General features: G+C 35.8%; 1 protein-coding gene across 1 annotated transcript in view; it reads right to left on the reverse strand.

The window, feature by feature from the left end:
• The window catches only part of ROCK1_1 (CDC42 binding protein kinase), an 89,557-nt gene extending 81,271 nt beyond the window's left edge, over positions 1–8,286 (reverse strand). Inside the window, exons 1-4 of the mRNA XM_051212310.1 lie at positions 8,025–8,286; positions 6,937–7,039; positions 4,408–4,630; positions 1,013–1,265 (exon numbers count right to left, since the gene is read on the reverse strand). Of these exons, the coding sequence (XP_051072480.1) occupies positions 1,013–1,265; positions 4,408–4,619 (465 nt within the window). The 5' untranslated portion in view covers positions 4,620–4,630; positions 6,937–7,039; positions 8,025–8,286. The remainder of the gene's footprint in view (positions 1–1,012; positions 1,266–4,407; positions 4,631–6,936; positions 7,040–8,024) is intronic.
• Between the last annotated feature and the right edge of the window lie 9,170 nt (positions 8,287–17,456).

Genomic DNA, 17,456 nt, shown 5'->3' on the forward strand with positions numbered 1-17,456 from the left:
ATTTTAGCTAACCAATATCACCAATATTTTTGATCAAATTTACCTGTAAGTGTTATGATAATACAGATTAACACTCAGTAAAGTGGAGATCAAGTGGGTGCATTATTAGATATCTTAATTCTGATATTTCACCCTGACCCTTCATCAAGAGGTCGCAAAGTGACTGTCTTATTGCTGTGAATAGAGTTTTCACACCATCCATTCTTCAAATGTTTGTGCAGATAAATAACGGATCAAGTTTTCATTTTCTGTATCAGGAATGACTGAATACTGAACAAATTATTTAGTATGTGATACGATTAGAGTTTAAGAAAGCATGTTGAATTTCATCTCAGTGAACTAGTTGTTTGCATGTTTACTGCTCACTAAATGTTTGAAAACTTTAAACAGTATTCAAGGCCTTTATTAGTTGCAAATACTAAACACAAGGTTTGTCTTCGATTTATTGAACACAATTAGACTCTAAAATTAATAATTAGACATTTTCTCACAAAGAGACTGCTTAACGATATTGAACGCCTTGTATAAACATATGTCAAGAGGATTGAAAAAATAACCAATTATTTCCCGTGTCACAAAAATAGCTGTAGTGTTAGACAGAGACATTCAGTTTGCTTATTCCTCATTATTACCATCCATCGACAATACTATCGAATGATGTGTGGTTTGTACAAGAGGTTGACTATAATGGGTAATACGATTTTGTCTTGAGTTTACGAAAGATGTTCATACTTTGTGTTTTCGAGTAGGAACTACACATCTATGCGTTTGCATATGGTATTTACAAATTAAAGATGCCTAACCAATGTAATCAGTGCCGGTATGTAATATAAAACAACTATCATCAAATGAATCGGTAATAAATGATGAGGATCGGTTAAACTGTTTGATTGTAGGTTTTTTACGGCATCCTGGACGTGGTTTCATTCAATAACTTAAATTGCTTTTTATCATTATCGAAATAAATATCACCATTAAAAGTAGCATATAAGTAAAAATAATTATAAATTACTTGGTAAGCATAATATAATTGTACAATCCAAGGACTTTCACCATGTGACATAATTTCCTTTTCAGCCCAATAATCTGTGTGTTGTGCAAGCATTCGAGATTTCTTTAATACTTTCATCGCACATACACGACCTGTTGTAATTTCACGAACAAGTTGAACACGACCAAATGCGCCGTGACCTAATGAACTGATAAATGAAAAATCTTCCGGTTTACGACGATATGACTGTAAACATACTGCCACATTGAGAAATCTTGGAAGAAAAGAAAAAAATAACGAAATCATGAGGATATATGAATGACCAAATTCATTTTGACCACAATCAACGCCAATACAATGGTCATTTGTTTTATTTTCACATGAGAACTGTATACACATATCTTTTTTCACTTACTACAACTTGAACACATTTCATATCAAATAACTCATATTCACACACCCAAAATACCATATCTAACTGTTATTTATGAAAGAAGGTTCAGCTATTTTAAATATGAAAAATTGTTCGAAAATGTTTTGTGATTTGAAGATGACATATATAAAAGACTTTCTTAAGTTAAGAGAATTCATTGTAAATCAAGAAGTACAAGATATTTTGTACTGACAGGGAATCTAAATCTAGAATAAAAAGTCGTTCTATGTTACCTGTTTGTCAATTTTTCTCCAGTTAAGATTGATACATTAGGTAAATTACCTTTTAAAGTGTTAACCATACTTTAATAAAGATATTTTTTATTCTTAGTACTTCTGAAGAATCGATCAATGTAAAAAGAATAATTATCTCAAACAGAAATCAACCGAAAACATGCAACCAATCAACATTTAGTTCACATTTAATTTGAAATAACTTAGGAGTATGAAACTTCTATACATCTCCGCTACTAAAATCATAAGCAATTGATAAGAGTTAGAAATATAAACTAATGAATCTCGAAGAAGAAAAAGCATTTGTAGAGACGCCTGAAGGTTCTGAGTTCGATAACTGGCGAGGTTGTGTGTTCTTATTGCTGTAGACTACTGTACTAAAACAAAGCACTTGTTCTCTAGCTAAAATTGGTCCGCGATGTAAACTATAAAACAGACATAAATAATAATTGAGTTGGAATTCAATGTTAAAAACATGTTTCAAATACAGTCTGATTTATGACATATAGATGTTTCTCAGTAACTGTCTTTGATATTTATAATTTATCAGTGTGCTGATATTCTTGACTAGGTTCATCAGTCATTAATGACATGCATACACAAAAGTCATGATTTCTACTATGTTAATTTCCGCCAATATGACAATACATTGTTTTGTAAATAGAACCTTAATTTCGTACGTACACCTTGAACTAAGAGAAAACATTTCAAATTTCCACAAAAACACCAGTTTACGCAATTCTTTAGACTAGAATACAAAAAAAAACAAGCAAAATAATAAAAATACCTGTGAAAAAAAAGTAAGGTTTGTAAACAAAGCTTGACACACTTTTCGCTATGGTTCACGAAACACTATGATTGCTTGAACACAATCATCTATATGATTTGAAATAGAATGGAATTATTCAGATCTATTCTTTAATGTTAAATTTATTAGTTAATTTCAGCTCATCGTTTGATTTAATTGCCAATCGTACTGCTTAGATTTATGGTAATGAGAATCAAGTTGGTGCCTAATCAGTTTTTACATTGTTATATCTGCTATTTTTTAATGCTAGTTAGGCAGGCCATAACAATGTTAATACAGCACTTTCCTAAGGTAGTTAAGAAAATATATCACTGATGTAAGAAGAAAGGAAACAGAAATCGCTAGGTTACCGTAAGAATTAATAGCGATCATAACCGTTACTCTTCCGTTTCAACCAAACGAAACAGTCAGGCTTTATCTGTTATCGTTTAGATGTTCAACGACATTGCTCACAACATTTTCCGTCATTATTTCAGAATACTTCCCTAGCGAAAGTGATTCATCTGTATAAAATCTAGATTTTTTATTATCAGGCTGAGGAGTTTCGAACATACTCCATTATGTATGAGTTGAAGTCGGATAGTATGGAAATTTAATCAACCCTGATTGGATGACGTTTAATTTAGATTACCTATGGATTAAACACGGTATCTGTATGCATATTAAAGAAGAAATCCCATCTATTTCTGTTACATCCTCTTATTAGTTAACGCAGAATACGATATACAGCTAACGGCACAAGAACGTATAGAAACTCAAAGTCGCAAACCAGAAGACAGAAGGAGGCAGAAGTGATTGTTGGGTAATAATCAAAAATGTGCAGAAAAACGTGTATTTATAGTTATTAGCGTCGGTCATAACATCATTACAATTCAGCCGATCCACAAGGAGGTAAGTTATGCTACAATCCAATCATAGCATGCCACGTTGATATTCCCAAAAGTTCCAGCAGGTCCTGATTGGGTGTTTCTCGAAGGCCGTTCCAAAAATTTCATTTTATGATCATAAAACACGTCCTTTAATTAATTACTGAAGTTGGATGACATGATTGGGAATCGGTCAGAATAGTGCAGATGTATTCATTCTTTATTTTCCCGTAAATCCTGAGTTTCGATATTATTCTATACTTTTACTCTACAAATTCGTCTTTTCTTTCTGAAACGTGTTATATAACTTCAGCTTTATTGTCACCAATGCTTCTATTATTCTTGACTCGGTGCAATTCATCTTATTGACTCCTTTCTATTTATTTTGAACTGTGTAAACCTGGGTTGATGCACATTCATCCCAGGTCCTACATCCAATATGACTTACTTGTAATAATAAGCCTTACGACCTATAGATTCTACTACTGAATCGGATTAAATACATTAGGTGACTAGAGTGACAGACGTTAGGAATCAACTACATAGATACTCTAACTTCGGATAAATTAAGCACACAAAAATCCTCTCGAAACCACTGTTGTCATTTCAAGTTGACTAAGCAATAACATGTACAACAACTTGTTCGAACATGAATGTTTCAAAAAGCAACCCTTCATTTTAGTAGAGATCATTTTAGGATTCATGAGAAGTGATATTCCTGAATTTAAGGTCCAGTTAGTGTATCCCTCATTTATAAGGATCATCAACATCAATAACACCCAGACGGTACTTTATCAGTAAGTATGAATCCTAACAACTTATTCAGAAAAGAAAAATATCCACGTAAACCGATTGATAAGATCACTTCGTTGAATCAATTTTGCATGGTTCTCATGCATCGATTTACTTCGTTAACACTTTCCTGATTAGCTTTTAAAGACAGTTTTAGTAAATATTCAAAATACCATTAAAGCAAAATAGCTGAGAAACAAATTAGTTTCATATTATTGAAAAGTTGATACATGATTAAAGAACACACTAAAATAACTCCATAACTAAGATGTAAGTAAGCATACCTTTGCAAAAATGCTAACATGTTCTCATTTTTCACGTTTTTCACAGTTTTTGTACATTCTGTGACGCATGCCACAACCACATCAAGGAGACGTTCAACATAACAATCTGAAAAAGGGTCCGATAAGTGCTTCTCCAAAGCCACAAGTCTTTCCTTGATGTCTATATACTGATCAGTATGGAATTCGCTAAGATCTAAGCATGACTTGTTCATGATGACTACAACTGGAGAAAAAACAGAATTGAATTTATATATGATAGAGTAAAATTTTGGAATTTTATGTAGTTCATGAACAGATGGGATGTGATGCACTGTCTAAAGGTTCAAATACGTGCACAGAATATTATGATGAATGAGGATCATCAAAATAAAGAATAAACTAAAGGTATCAAGACCTGGCTATTTTGGATAAGGTTCTTTAGACTTTGAGGGGAATTTCACTTTTTTATCAGGTACCTGGAGAGTCAATGGTTAAAACTCTACATGACTTCACAATACTCAAAGACTACTCGACAGTTTACTATCATAGATGTCAGTACCTCGAAATGTAATCCGTTTCGACTATACTTGTGGGGGGAGTTTGGAACTTACGGAAACGGCCATCAATTTTCTAATGCTTTCGCTGCACCACTGCATAATCATTAAGTTTGCGTTTACGGTTGTCACTGTGATGAGAGTGAGAAAGAATATCTTTTAAGATAATCAACAGTTTAAGAAGGTATTTAGGACATAGAAACAATTATTTAAGCTTACTAATCGGTCACACATAACTTGAACTGATATTTATACAACAAACAGGAAATGTGCCAAACCATACAGTTTTATGTACGGTTAAAACTAAGTAATCGATGACTTAATTTGTCTACACAATTATTTGCATGTTTATTTAACTTCCTAGAACATTTTGGTGTGCATCACTTAGCATTGCAATTAACGATATCACAGGTGACGTATTTCATTCCTAAAGTTAGAAATTACACAAAAAGCTTAGAAAACAGAGCCACTTCCCTAACATTTTGATTAGCTAATTCTAATGTATGGCAAATTTCTGGAGGTGCCCAGCTATTAACCAAATATACTCCTTCATTTAGTCTGATTAAAACGATCCTTATATCTAGCTGCATATAATATAGTTTACTGGTGTTACGTCACATAAATTAAAGTCGCAAAGCTCAGCGAGTCTACTGCCAGTTACTTTGAAATTTGATGACTAGCATCTCCCTACTTATATACCCCCTTTCTATTTCTGAAATGAGGTAAGCAAAAATGTCGCTCTTAAACCTGAAAATATAACCTTAATTTATGTAGACACCTTTTAGGAGCAAGTTAAGCATACGACTAAAACCAACGTCATGTATATTATCAGTGTTATCCAGCCAGCTACTCAAACTCATACTATCGGGCGTTTTGTAATCTGAGATTTTTAAGGAAAAAACTGACATTTTAAGTACTCTTTAGTCAATTTATACGATTTAGTTGACATTTTTAATCTGTGTGTTCTATAATATCATAAGCAACAAATCAACTTAGTGACCTTAAAGACCGTTAGGTTCTATACGGAACCATATCTATTACCAAATCGGGATAAATTAGATGGAACGGATTATAGTTATGTGATCCGATAGATGATAATCGGATACTTACACTAGAGAGTTACATCTGAACTATAGTTCTTACTAAGCAATTTTCCTTTCAGGTCCACTATTTTCATCAAAACCATTACATTACAGTATGATCATTGATAAATTCCAAATATTTACTGGAAAATTATAAGAAACTGCATAGTAAGTAAATCTGTTATTAGACAAAGTATTTCTTTGGTAGTATACAGATGGGAATACACAGTTTATTCAACTGATGATTGTTAAGTAACAAACTGTTCACTTGATACGCGTTTATGAAAAAAAAACAGTACGTTTCGATCAAGAGGTATCTCGTGTAAAACACTACTGGGAAATTAAAAGTGATGCCAGGGTTTACGGAAGAAAACAGAAACGGAAAAGTAAATGAGCAGGGCGACCCGTATGTATCCATCTTGAAATCACTTCGGCTGGGAGGGATAGTGATATTGTTTGGGTAATCGAATCAAAGTAGGTGAGATGAGGTGACGATCATCACCTTAAAGACTGAAAGGTCAATGCTTTTACTCGATAATCTACCAACCATATCATATGTTCCAATTAGACGTGACTAGTCAAGTTATTCAGAAAGAACGACAGTCTAGTAAACTTCGATCTTATGATTCCCTTGTAATATGATCAGTCCATGTAAAGCCGGGATGCGAAACGCGTATTATAGGGCCTCAATTAAGTTAATGTTAAATAAAACCAGGTTTCTGACTTGGATAAATCAGTAGATGACATTTTCCACTACATTACATGGGGATTTATGTCATTTTTGACATTGCGTCTATTGGACGAATTATTTGCACATACCATTCAATTAGTCAAACAGTGTAAGTTATGCCAACTCATATTATAATCTGGTGAGACGATAAATTGAGTAAACTTGAGAAAATTCATCTACTTACTAAGGTTAAAGGAGGTTATAAACCAGCATGAGGAATTGAGATTAGTAGTTGGAATTCGGAGTTAGAAATAAGAGTAAGAGTTTCCAACAAGAACTGATATCAACTAAAATGCAAAAATGCAATTTATCAAACGTATAAATGAATATTGGGCCAAAATCCAAGAATTGGTAACCTTAATTCTACCGGTTCCTCCACGTACTACAGTCTCGCGCATAATTTTAATCCTGTTGAGCGTTAACCCGAGTATATTGTTTATCAGTAAGTTTCAAAAGGTGATAGCTTACTAGACTTAATACATTTATGAATGAGCTTATGAATTCCTCAGTGAAGATTGACAAGCTACACTTATTTGAAGGCAAGCTATGGAATATACAGAAGGCTGACTATCCATAACCCGACAAAAAAATAAAAAATAAATCTGACCAATGTTCATGATGCTTAAAGTGAATATTTACTTTTATAGGTCAATCAACGAGATTTTCACAATGTGTACGAACAAAAGTTCAAAAACGTATAGGTTGCATCACTACGAAATGCAGAAGCGCAAACAACCAGTGTAGCTAATTTGAGAGTTGTATTATTAGGCGAAATTTAATTCCAGGTAAACAGTTGCTAACAACGTTTCACGGGTCAGTATCAGCAAAACTAGACGTCTTGGTAAAATAAATGTGGATGTTAAGTATAGACAAGTTGGGGAATTTAGCAGCCCAAGACGCCAACGCATAGTTTATTACTCTTATATTAGTGAAAAATATTTTGTTACAAAAATCCGATGGTTTATGTACTAGGATCATAAACCAAACCATCGAAAATTACCAGTCACAACTTGGAAATTTTGAGTATCCTAACATACAGTCAACTATCAAACGACTTCCATTGGGAACTCTTTGGCTTGAAATCGTTCGAAATTGGATCAGCACCTCTGCAGTTGTTAACATGGGCTATTGGGTAAATACATTTTCCAGGCTATAAAAAGCCTAAATGAGGTCCTGCTTGTCTACAGAGATGATTACTTTACTAACACGGATACAAGGTCAAAAACATGGGGGTATATGGTAACGGACTAAATCTACAAGTTGACAACAAACCTTTGGTAAACACAGAAGTAGCGTGTTCATTTAACTAGCCACTACTTGTGACCTCATTTTGTTTGATGGTTTCAAACGAATGAGGAACCGAAAAGTATATCCATGTAAAAAAATGCCATGTATAATAACATAATTCACCTCTTCGGGCAAAAATAGTTGCAATTAGAAGCAAGGTAGGAAAGACTGAAACATGTTTGATAAGTTCGTGTATCATGCTTGAAGTGGTCCCAAATGGTCGTGCGGCCATAGAAGAGCATTCTAATAACCATCTTCTGTCTAGGAAAAACGCGTGTTTGGCATCCGCAAATGAGGATTTGCTGAAACGAATACAATCACAAATAGAATAATTAGTCAACCGAAGTGGGAATCCCTTCGTGATTTGGTGAAATTAGGTTTTTCTATGGGATCCTAGTCCAGTTGATTAGATCATTTTAAACAGCAAGAACACCCCAGCACTCGGAAAATCCTGAGAAATACAAGTGGCTCCTTCAATTTTGTTTGCGTAAGTAAAAAATGATAAACGGTTAGCACTGATTGTGATTCCTGTAATGGATGAACCTTGTATAACTTTAGTGTCCGACTATGGGTGTTTGACATTACAAATCACTTCCTTGCACAGCAATTAATTTTTGCTATCTTAAACGTTGCCAGGCAAATACTTTTGGCTTTGTGGCAATAACAGAGTAACAACAAGTCTTAGTATACTTCCTTGTTTTTCGGCTGTTCTAGATTTCAGATTGTTTGGGTTTTGAAAAAGCCGTCCAATTTTTGTTCGTTGGTTCTCCGGAGCAAATTGAGTGACGGAAGTAATGTCCATGTTTATTCCAGATCCAGAGCATATGTGATACTTCTAGGTTTCCTTTGTCGTTTTCGGATGGTGCAATCGTTGTTGTATATAACTTTTCGAGGTACAGACTGCTTCACGAATATGAAACATTGTCCTGACATGGTTTGCATTTATCAAACTTTTATTGTATCCCTACTCAACATATTTGATACAAATAATCTGTCTTGAATCTAACGTTTGATAAATTGCTTTTATTTCTGAGTATTATATGAGTAAGTAGTTAACTGTGGTTTTACCGCTCCTTCCTTTTCGGTTTATACGTTATTTCACGTCAAGGCTAGTTTTAGCATACCTTAACTTTTTTATTCTACTCGTTTATATCTGTTTCAACATACTGTTTTTTCACGATCGTAAACTTTCGCTAGGATTCATTTAACAGTATATATTTAACCATGATCACTAAGATCACTTTTAAGGGACCTGGGTGCCGTTTTGCTGTCATCTGTAGTATGCATTGTGATAAAGGAGAAGGTTCATGAAGCATGTACGGACCTTACTATAACTGTCTACAACATAGCAGTTCATATCTCAAGTGTGCATGTAGAACACGCAACATGAAAGCTGAAGATTTGCTAAGCAATATCTTCTTCTGTGGAAAAAAATTAACAACAACCAGTAAAAACAGCCCCGAAATGGGTGAACAAACAAAGACGAACAGTCTTCGACAGTATCAGTATTGATGGAACACGCTGAAATTCAGCACTTCTATTACATTGACAGTGTTGGATCTTCTCAATCAACTTGTGTCCCCCACAACAAATTCTCTAAATAACTGTGGTTCCCAAAACTTCTATTGTAAGTGACTTGATTATTAGAGTCAAACCGGGATTGGACGTCACCGTTAAAAAAGCTTGGCAGCCCAGGTCCTGTAAAAAAATCATCTGATGAATCGGCCTTGCAATCTTACCCTAAGCAAAGCACACAAAAATACGGAACTCAGTCTAACTGCCAAACAAAGAAGATTCGTATCTCAACGCACCCGAAAGCCTGAGAAAACGATCATGGTTCGAGATGATTCTTTCATAATTACTAACCTTAAAGACAGCGTCCACCTTCTTCTCAATCTACAGGACAAAAACGGCATGGTGCTTCATGAAAAGTTAAACAGGAAACTCAGAAATGTGAACACGAATAGCGAAGATGACGTAATAAAAATATTATAATACTAGATTACGTAATACGACCAATAATAATAATCGGTTTTGATTATCTTATTATATTCACTAAATCTAATGTTAACATTCGTATTAAATAAATTTGTCTCCAATCAGAAAAGCTTATTCTGTCAAGTAGCCTGTCACAAAGGGCGGCCTGCTTGAGCATCTGGGCTACCTGTTCCTACCATCTAGATATTTCAACAAGTTATCTATTTTTGTTTGTTTCAATATATCATTATGTTTATCAATCGCATAACCTATTCTGCTGCGTTTCTGAAAAGTGTACAACCTTTCGTTGTCAAAGTTACAAAATGCTCAATAAGAGACAATGTGGTTGCTGGCAATATACAGCGAAAAGAATGCACATTATTCAGATGTTCATTTACTGAACTGCTAACATCTAACTGGTGATCACTCAATATTTATCGCCAGGACCGACCAAGAAGAAGGAAACGGAAATTTGTCGAAATACTTTACGCTGAGAATTCGATATTGTACCAAAAATATAATATCGAATAGAGCTGATGATAATAATAACAATAATAATGGCCTCTCTTCGACAAGTCAAGACCAGATTTTTCGAGTTTATGTTCTAATGGCTCAACCAACAACGACATTGACACAGCTGACCTTCCGGCAGAACAATATTTTCAAATTTTTCGACCATCCTACACTAACTACATTGACAGGGGCTTCCCCTACAACGTAACGTATTTTTTTGAAGTGAACCCGAGCGCTAACTTGGTGGATCAGAAACTGCAGCATCTAAACAAGAACACATTTCCTGGCCCCAATATGGTTCATCCCCCTATGCTGAGGGGATCAGCTTCAATTTCGGCGAAATCTCTTGGCGTGATGTTCTCATATTCGCCTAGCCGAGACACTGCACCAGAAAAGTGGAAGCTGGCTCACATTACAAACGTTTTCAAAGGATGTAGACTTTCAACCTCTTGGCAGGGAGCACTCTTCTCAATACCCTTAAAAATTAAGAGTTCCCTTTTATACGATGGTGTACATGATTACTTATTATTATTATTATTATTCACAAACATCTTATGGGTACATAAGTGTTGTGAAGAAACCATTTCGGGTTTCTTCAAAAAATGCAATAATACACAATTTTCAATAATGTCAGCATTATACTTGCCATTTAAAAAAAAATTAGAGCAATAATAGTAGAATATTAATAATAATAAATCGGGTCTGTGTAATTGAGAAGAATATTGAATTGAGTTTAAAGAAGGAAATGGAGAAAATAAAAGAATAGAAATAAAGGAGACGTGAAATACGCAAACAGTTTAATTGGCGTGTTTATGAACATAAAACAAGAACAAACGACTATGTATATATCGTCAAATTAGTAACAAAAAATAATTAAGAAAAAACAACTTATTATTGTAGTAAGATATGACGCTAGAATAAATGTTTGTGCAGCCATAGTTTGGAGTGATGCGATGAAAGTTACAATTAAATGAAAAGGATAATAAAATATCAATATGTATGAGTAGTCATATATGCATAGTGAAGATAAAACGGGTCTGAGAATTTAATTTAAGTGTAACACAAGTTATTGTTTTAATTACAAACTTCGTAATCTTAAGAATAATATTTATTTAGAGGGAAAGGAGAGAGAAAAGAAGTGAACACTTAGTGAAAAGTTTTGATTCATGATAAGGATAATAATTGTGTAATGAATATCAACCTCACAAGGAAACCAGCAATTGAAAAAATAAAATAAACTTCTTTTCACCACAACAACATGGTTTCAGGGAGGGTCACTTCTGTATAACCAACCTTCTGACCACGGTGGACAGAAACAACCATTATTGATAGCAAAGGCAAGGTTAACATCATATTCCTTGAATTCTAAAAAAACTTCCAAAAGCATCAATCATATACACCTCATCGATAAAGTCAAACGGTTAGGTATCAAGTCGCTAGTAATTGATTGACTTACTTGGTATCCAACTGATTAACTTTTTAGGGTCTGGTTCTGCACTGGAACCTTCTTTAGCAAGAATCGTTCGATTCATTGATTTGCGCGGACTATGTGGGGCCTTGAATCGAGGTGTGTAACTAACAGGATAAGCTGGCATTTTAGTAGGATCTAACTCGACTTCGAAGTTACGCGAATAGCGATGTACTTGAACACTTCAAAGTACAAAGTGGTCCAGCTGTGATATGTCGCAGACTACGCGTATAACTTAAACAATACTCCCTCCACGAGTACATCAAGTTGAAGGAGACCTACACCTGATGACACCCTATAATCTTCAGTCTTGTGCAAACTAAGAAAAAATGCCTTTCCAGCAGACTTTGCGCATTCTTATCTAGTTCGACGATGAGACTTTCCATCGAATCTTCAACAGTTTTAATAATAACAATGAAAATTTACTCTCAAATAACAATTTGTTACATGAGACATGCCAGTTTACAGGCAAGATCAAATTATTACAAATTATACAATATCCACTGTAGTAAATTACTCAGCAGGGTTGATAATTTGTAAGATATGAAATGTAAATGGTTGTAGTCAGTATCACAGTTGGCGCGCTTCATGAAAGTGGCGTTGCGACGTGCAACTGATGGTCAAGGACAGATCCATTGAAGGTGGGAGCATCTAGAAATCACAACCATATATCCCTTTGGAATAACTGGGGCTCTATTGATGGTGCAGGATTGAATCACCCGTTCCATATCTCAAGGGGGCTGAAAAAAGGAGCAACTAAAAGAAAGGGCGAGAGGCAGAGCAGCCAATGTTCATGAAAGAAAATTTAAGGTATGGCTACTCAGTCTCATTTTCTTTTACTAGAATATTTACTAAGCAAGAGCATTCTAATAGGTTAAGGAAAATAAGTGTAAACCAGTTATGAGTGAATAAAAAATAACAAATGAAGGTGGTTCAGAAAGGAGCTGAGAGTATGGGATAATGTGCAGTAATAAAATATAGTGCTAAAAACAGTGTTGTGATACACAATTGGCTATTTCCCTTCTTTCGAAGCTATTGGAGCCTTTTTATTTCTATATTAGTTTTCTTGTAGATTTTATAGAGTCTTGAGTAGGCTTCGTATTTTAGTGAATTGTCTAGTTTCCTTGTAATAAGTGTATGATCCATTTCGAAGGTTTTGTGTGTTGGTGAAAATCCCTCCATGTATATACTTGTACTTTGTTCCTATTGATCCCCTTAGTTGTACATTGTTGTATTTTGATTACATTTGAATTGTTAATACTTGTATTTTTGATTATAGTTTTTGTTTTCTTACGCATTCACTAAGTTTGTGTTTCTTCCTGAACTGCATCTGTGTTGTTTTACTTGACACTTGTTCTTGGCGGTAGCCATATTGATTTGCTCCTCCTTTTGTGTGTGTTCTATCCAGTCAGGATAGAATAACGTTCATTTGTTTTGACTGGTAATTTTCCCTCATCTTCTATCAACTTCTTTATTTATTGTAATTTAGATTTAATCGATTGAACAATTATTGGTTGAATAGCCGGGTGGTAATATTTGTTTAGGTAACGATTTACATTTAAATTTAAGATGAATTATAGAACCGCTACTTACCCGATTACTTGTTTTGATTTCGACGGGAAAGGGCGCGTGTCTAAAGTCCCCGGTCGGCTATTCTTCAACATCCAAACCGTAGTTTGGATTTTACAGTTCTAAACAATTATTACTTGGCCGAAATCCTTTGGTAATCGTTCGCGGATTTTCTGGAAATAATTGGTCGTTTCGCTTATAATGCCAGTTAATCGTCGAAGGAAATCAAGCTCAAAGTTCGTCGATGTTAATGAAGAATCCCCTATTGTCAAGCAAGTGCCTTTTGACGTCCTTCATGGTCATAGTTCAGACTCAAATAGGGTTGATTATCATGGTAGTGATTCTAGTCTTAATTCGATGTCAGATGACGTAAAAAATCTTAGTTTAAAGGAGAAGCAAAGGCATGAATTACCAGGAAAGAGCATGTCGCCTATAGTTCATGTTGTTGGCCCAGAACTACCAAAGGTTGAATTGAGTTATTTCGATGGAGAGCCAAGAGGATACTAGAAGTTTATAAGGCAATTTGAGACGTATGTAGCATCAAGAGTCACGGATGATAGCCAGCGCTTGCTCTATTTGATACACTATTGTAAGGGCAAGGCTAAAACAGCTATTGAAGGTTGCGTCATGACGGAGGCATCCTCTGGCTATAAAAGAGCAAGGGAGATTTTAAAATGTTTTTTCGGACAGTCTCACGTAATTGCTCGAGAAACACTAGAGGACTTATTCAGTGCTGTGAATTTTGAGTATATTGACGGGGACCAACTATCAAACTTGGCTATTAAAATGGAAAACTGTGCTATGGTCTTGGAACAGATGAATTATACTTCTGATCTAAATTCCTTAGTTACTTTGGAAAGAATAGTGAGACTCTTGCCTCAACCTATGCAAGCCCAGTGGGCGGACTGGGTGGATAAATTGACTGAAGATAACAGGGAACCGACCTTCGACGAGCTCACTCAGTTTATCGCATCGCGTGCGAGAGTGGCTTGTAGTAGAATTGGACGGTTAGCAAACCGTTCAAGAAAAGGGCACAACGTAAAGACGAGCTGTCACGTGCAATCAGAGCAAGGGAATAGTTCGACAACGAAAACTAAATGCAGTATGTGTTCCTACGACCATGCCATTGATAAATGTCCACAGTTCTTAGCGCTTACAGTTCAAGACCGATGGTCTCACGCTAAAAGCAAGGGTATCTGTTTCGTCTGTCTTAGACAAGGACATAGAGTTAAGGAATGTAAGCTGACAAAGCGTTGTAACGTTGAGGGTTGTGAAAAGAAACACCATTCTTTGTAGCACAGCGAGAGTGAGAAACCTGGTATCTCGAATTGTTGCGGATATACTAAATCACTAATCAGTCAAGTGTGTTTAGGCACGATTCCCGTACGGTTGAAATCGCGAAAGGCCGAGATTGTGGGTTATGTTCTGTTGGACAACGGTTCTGATGTGACACTGATAAAATCAAACTGTTTGAGGTCTCTCGGGCTGAGCGAAGACGAAGCATCAGTGGTAGTTGAGACTGTGGGCGGTAATAGAACAATGAAGGTCACGAGTGCGCCTTTTGAGGTATATTCTTTAGATCGATCTGAACATGTTACGATTGAAGGAGCTCTGATTGTGGCAGGTATACCAGGTCATAAGCCAACAAGGTCAGCAATGAACAACCCAGTTAAGTGGCCGCATTTAAGTGATGTGCCAATAGATAGCCTAGATTCTGAAGAAGTTTTACTGTTGATTGGTTGCGACGTACCAGAAGCACATTGGATGTTAGACCAACGGTTGGGTGGAAGGAAGAACCCTTAGGCTGTGAAAACGTTGCTGGGGTGGACGGTTTTCGGACCTGCGTCGTATTCGGAATATAGGAAAAGAGTTGTTAATCATACCAGTAAATTACAGACTTTGGAGAACGAAATACGTAAACTTTATGATGTAGAGTTTTCTGATGTTTATTCAAATGATAAATCAATATCACTAGAAGATAAGGAGGCTATAAAGATTGTGGAAGGTGGCACGCGCCTCGACAACGGTCATTTTGTAGTTTCTATACCGTGGAAAAAGAATCGAGATATGAAAGTGGATAATTATGAAGTAGCAAACCGTAGATTACAAAGTTTGAAGGGCATGTTGTCGAAGGATGTCAGTCTGCACATCAAGTATATCAAAAGTACTGAAAGTGATCTTACTAAGACTTATGCGGAGAGGGTCTTTGAAATATATCTGCAGTCTTATTATCGCCCTCGATGGTATTTACCTCATCATGCAGTATTAAACATGAAAAAACCAGATCTTAGAGTGGTCCTTGATTGTGCCGCCCAGTTTGCAGGGGTTCCCCCAAATGATATGATTTATCAAAAACCCGATACCACCGCTGAGTTAAGGTGTATGTTAATAAGTTTTCGCAAGGAGGAAGTTGTAATCCCTGCAGATGTTGAAGAAATGTTCATGCAAGTGAAGGTCACTGAGTCTGATCGAGGAGCTTCAAGATTTCTGTGGTGGCAGGAGGGAGACATGTCGAGGGAACCATCCGAGTTTCAAATGACATCCCATCCATTTGATGCCACATCATCGCCATTTTGCGCGAACTTTGCCCTGAATAAGACGGCCCAAATATTCTCTGACGGTTATGATGGTTATGTTGTAGATGATGTCAAGAATAATTTCTATGTTGATGATTGCTTGATATCCATTCCCAATTGTGATCAAGCAAAGAGTTTCGTTAAGCATATAAGTGAATTATTATGTAGAGGAAGTATACAAAAAATGACCGATCTTGAATCTTGGTTCAAATGTCCTACTTTATTGCATGGCGAATTTTATATGACAATCACTGACTGTCTAGAACCTACTCTTGACGATATTGAGTTTAGAAAAACTGCTGTGGTTAACTTGAGTAGTATAACGTACAACAAGACACCTGTTCTCTCTTATTATTGCGAGTGGTTGAAATTAGTCAGAGTTGTAACCTGGTTTAGAAGGTTCATCGAATTCTTGATGGTACTTCGTTTATCGAGTTGTGAAGGATCCGTTCATCTAGGATGTTTATAAAGGTCAAAGAGCTTGAGATTGCCAAGCGTAAGATTTTATTGATGGTTCAGAGAGAAGTGTATGGAGAATTAGTGAATTTAAAAACAGCAGTAAAGTAGTAAGCCATGGTGATCTGAAAGGTTTATCGTTGATAATGCTTGATGGGTTACTCTGCGTTGGAGGTCGACTAAGATACTCAGATTTCCCAAATGCTTTTAAATATCCAGTAATTTTACCCAGTCGACACTTAGTGACGGAAATGATAATTAGACATTGTCATAAAGAACAAGGACACATAGGAAGATCATTAGAAAAAGGGTATGGATATGTGTGTACTTGTTTGCAAACATGGGCAGTACATATTGAAATGATGTGTAGTTTGATTACTGATTCATTTTTAATGGCTCTATTACGTTTTATTGGAAGAAGAAGGAAACCTCCAGAGATTTACAGTGACAGTGCGTCAAGCTTCGTGGGGACAGTTTCTGAGTTAAGCAAGTTTGTGCAGCAGTCGAATCAGAAGATAAACACTGAATTGTCAGCGAGGCCCTCATCCAACAGCATGGGTGGAGTTTGGGGAAGAGTGATTAGGTCTATATCACGACTGTTATTGTTGATCACCAGAGAACAGGTGAAGCAGGTCTCCTTGAAGCTTTGGAGTAGTCTTTGTTGTTATTAATGTAGTAAGGTCGAGTAGGCGTACTGTTGTAAGTCATACTCGTTCCTATAGTGTAATATGTTATATAATGAACCATGACCGTAGGCATCAAGGTAGCTTGTGTGGTATGGAGGGATTTTGGGGGCCGGTGTAAGATCCATTTCGAAGGTTTTGTGTGTTGGTGAAAATCCCTCCATGTATATACTTG

The sequence above is a fragment of the Schistosoma haematobium genome, chromosome ZW (assembly GCF_000699445.3).
Source record: "Schistosoma haematobium chromosome ZW, whole genome shotgun sequence".
NCBI classification, from domain to species: Eukaryota; Metazoa; Platyhelminthes; class Trematoda; order Strigeidida; family Schistosomatidae; genus Schistosoma; species Schistosoma haematobium.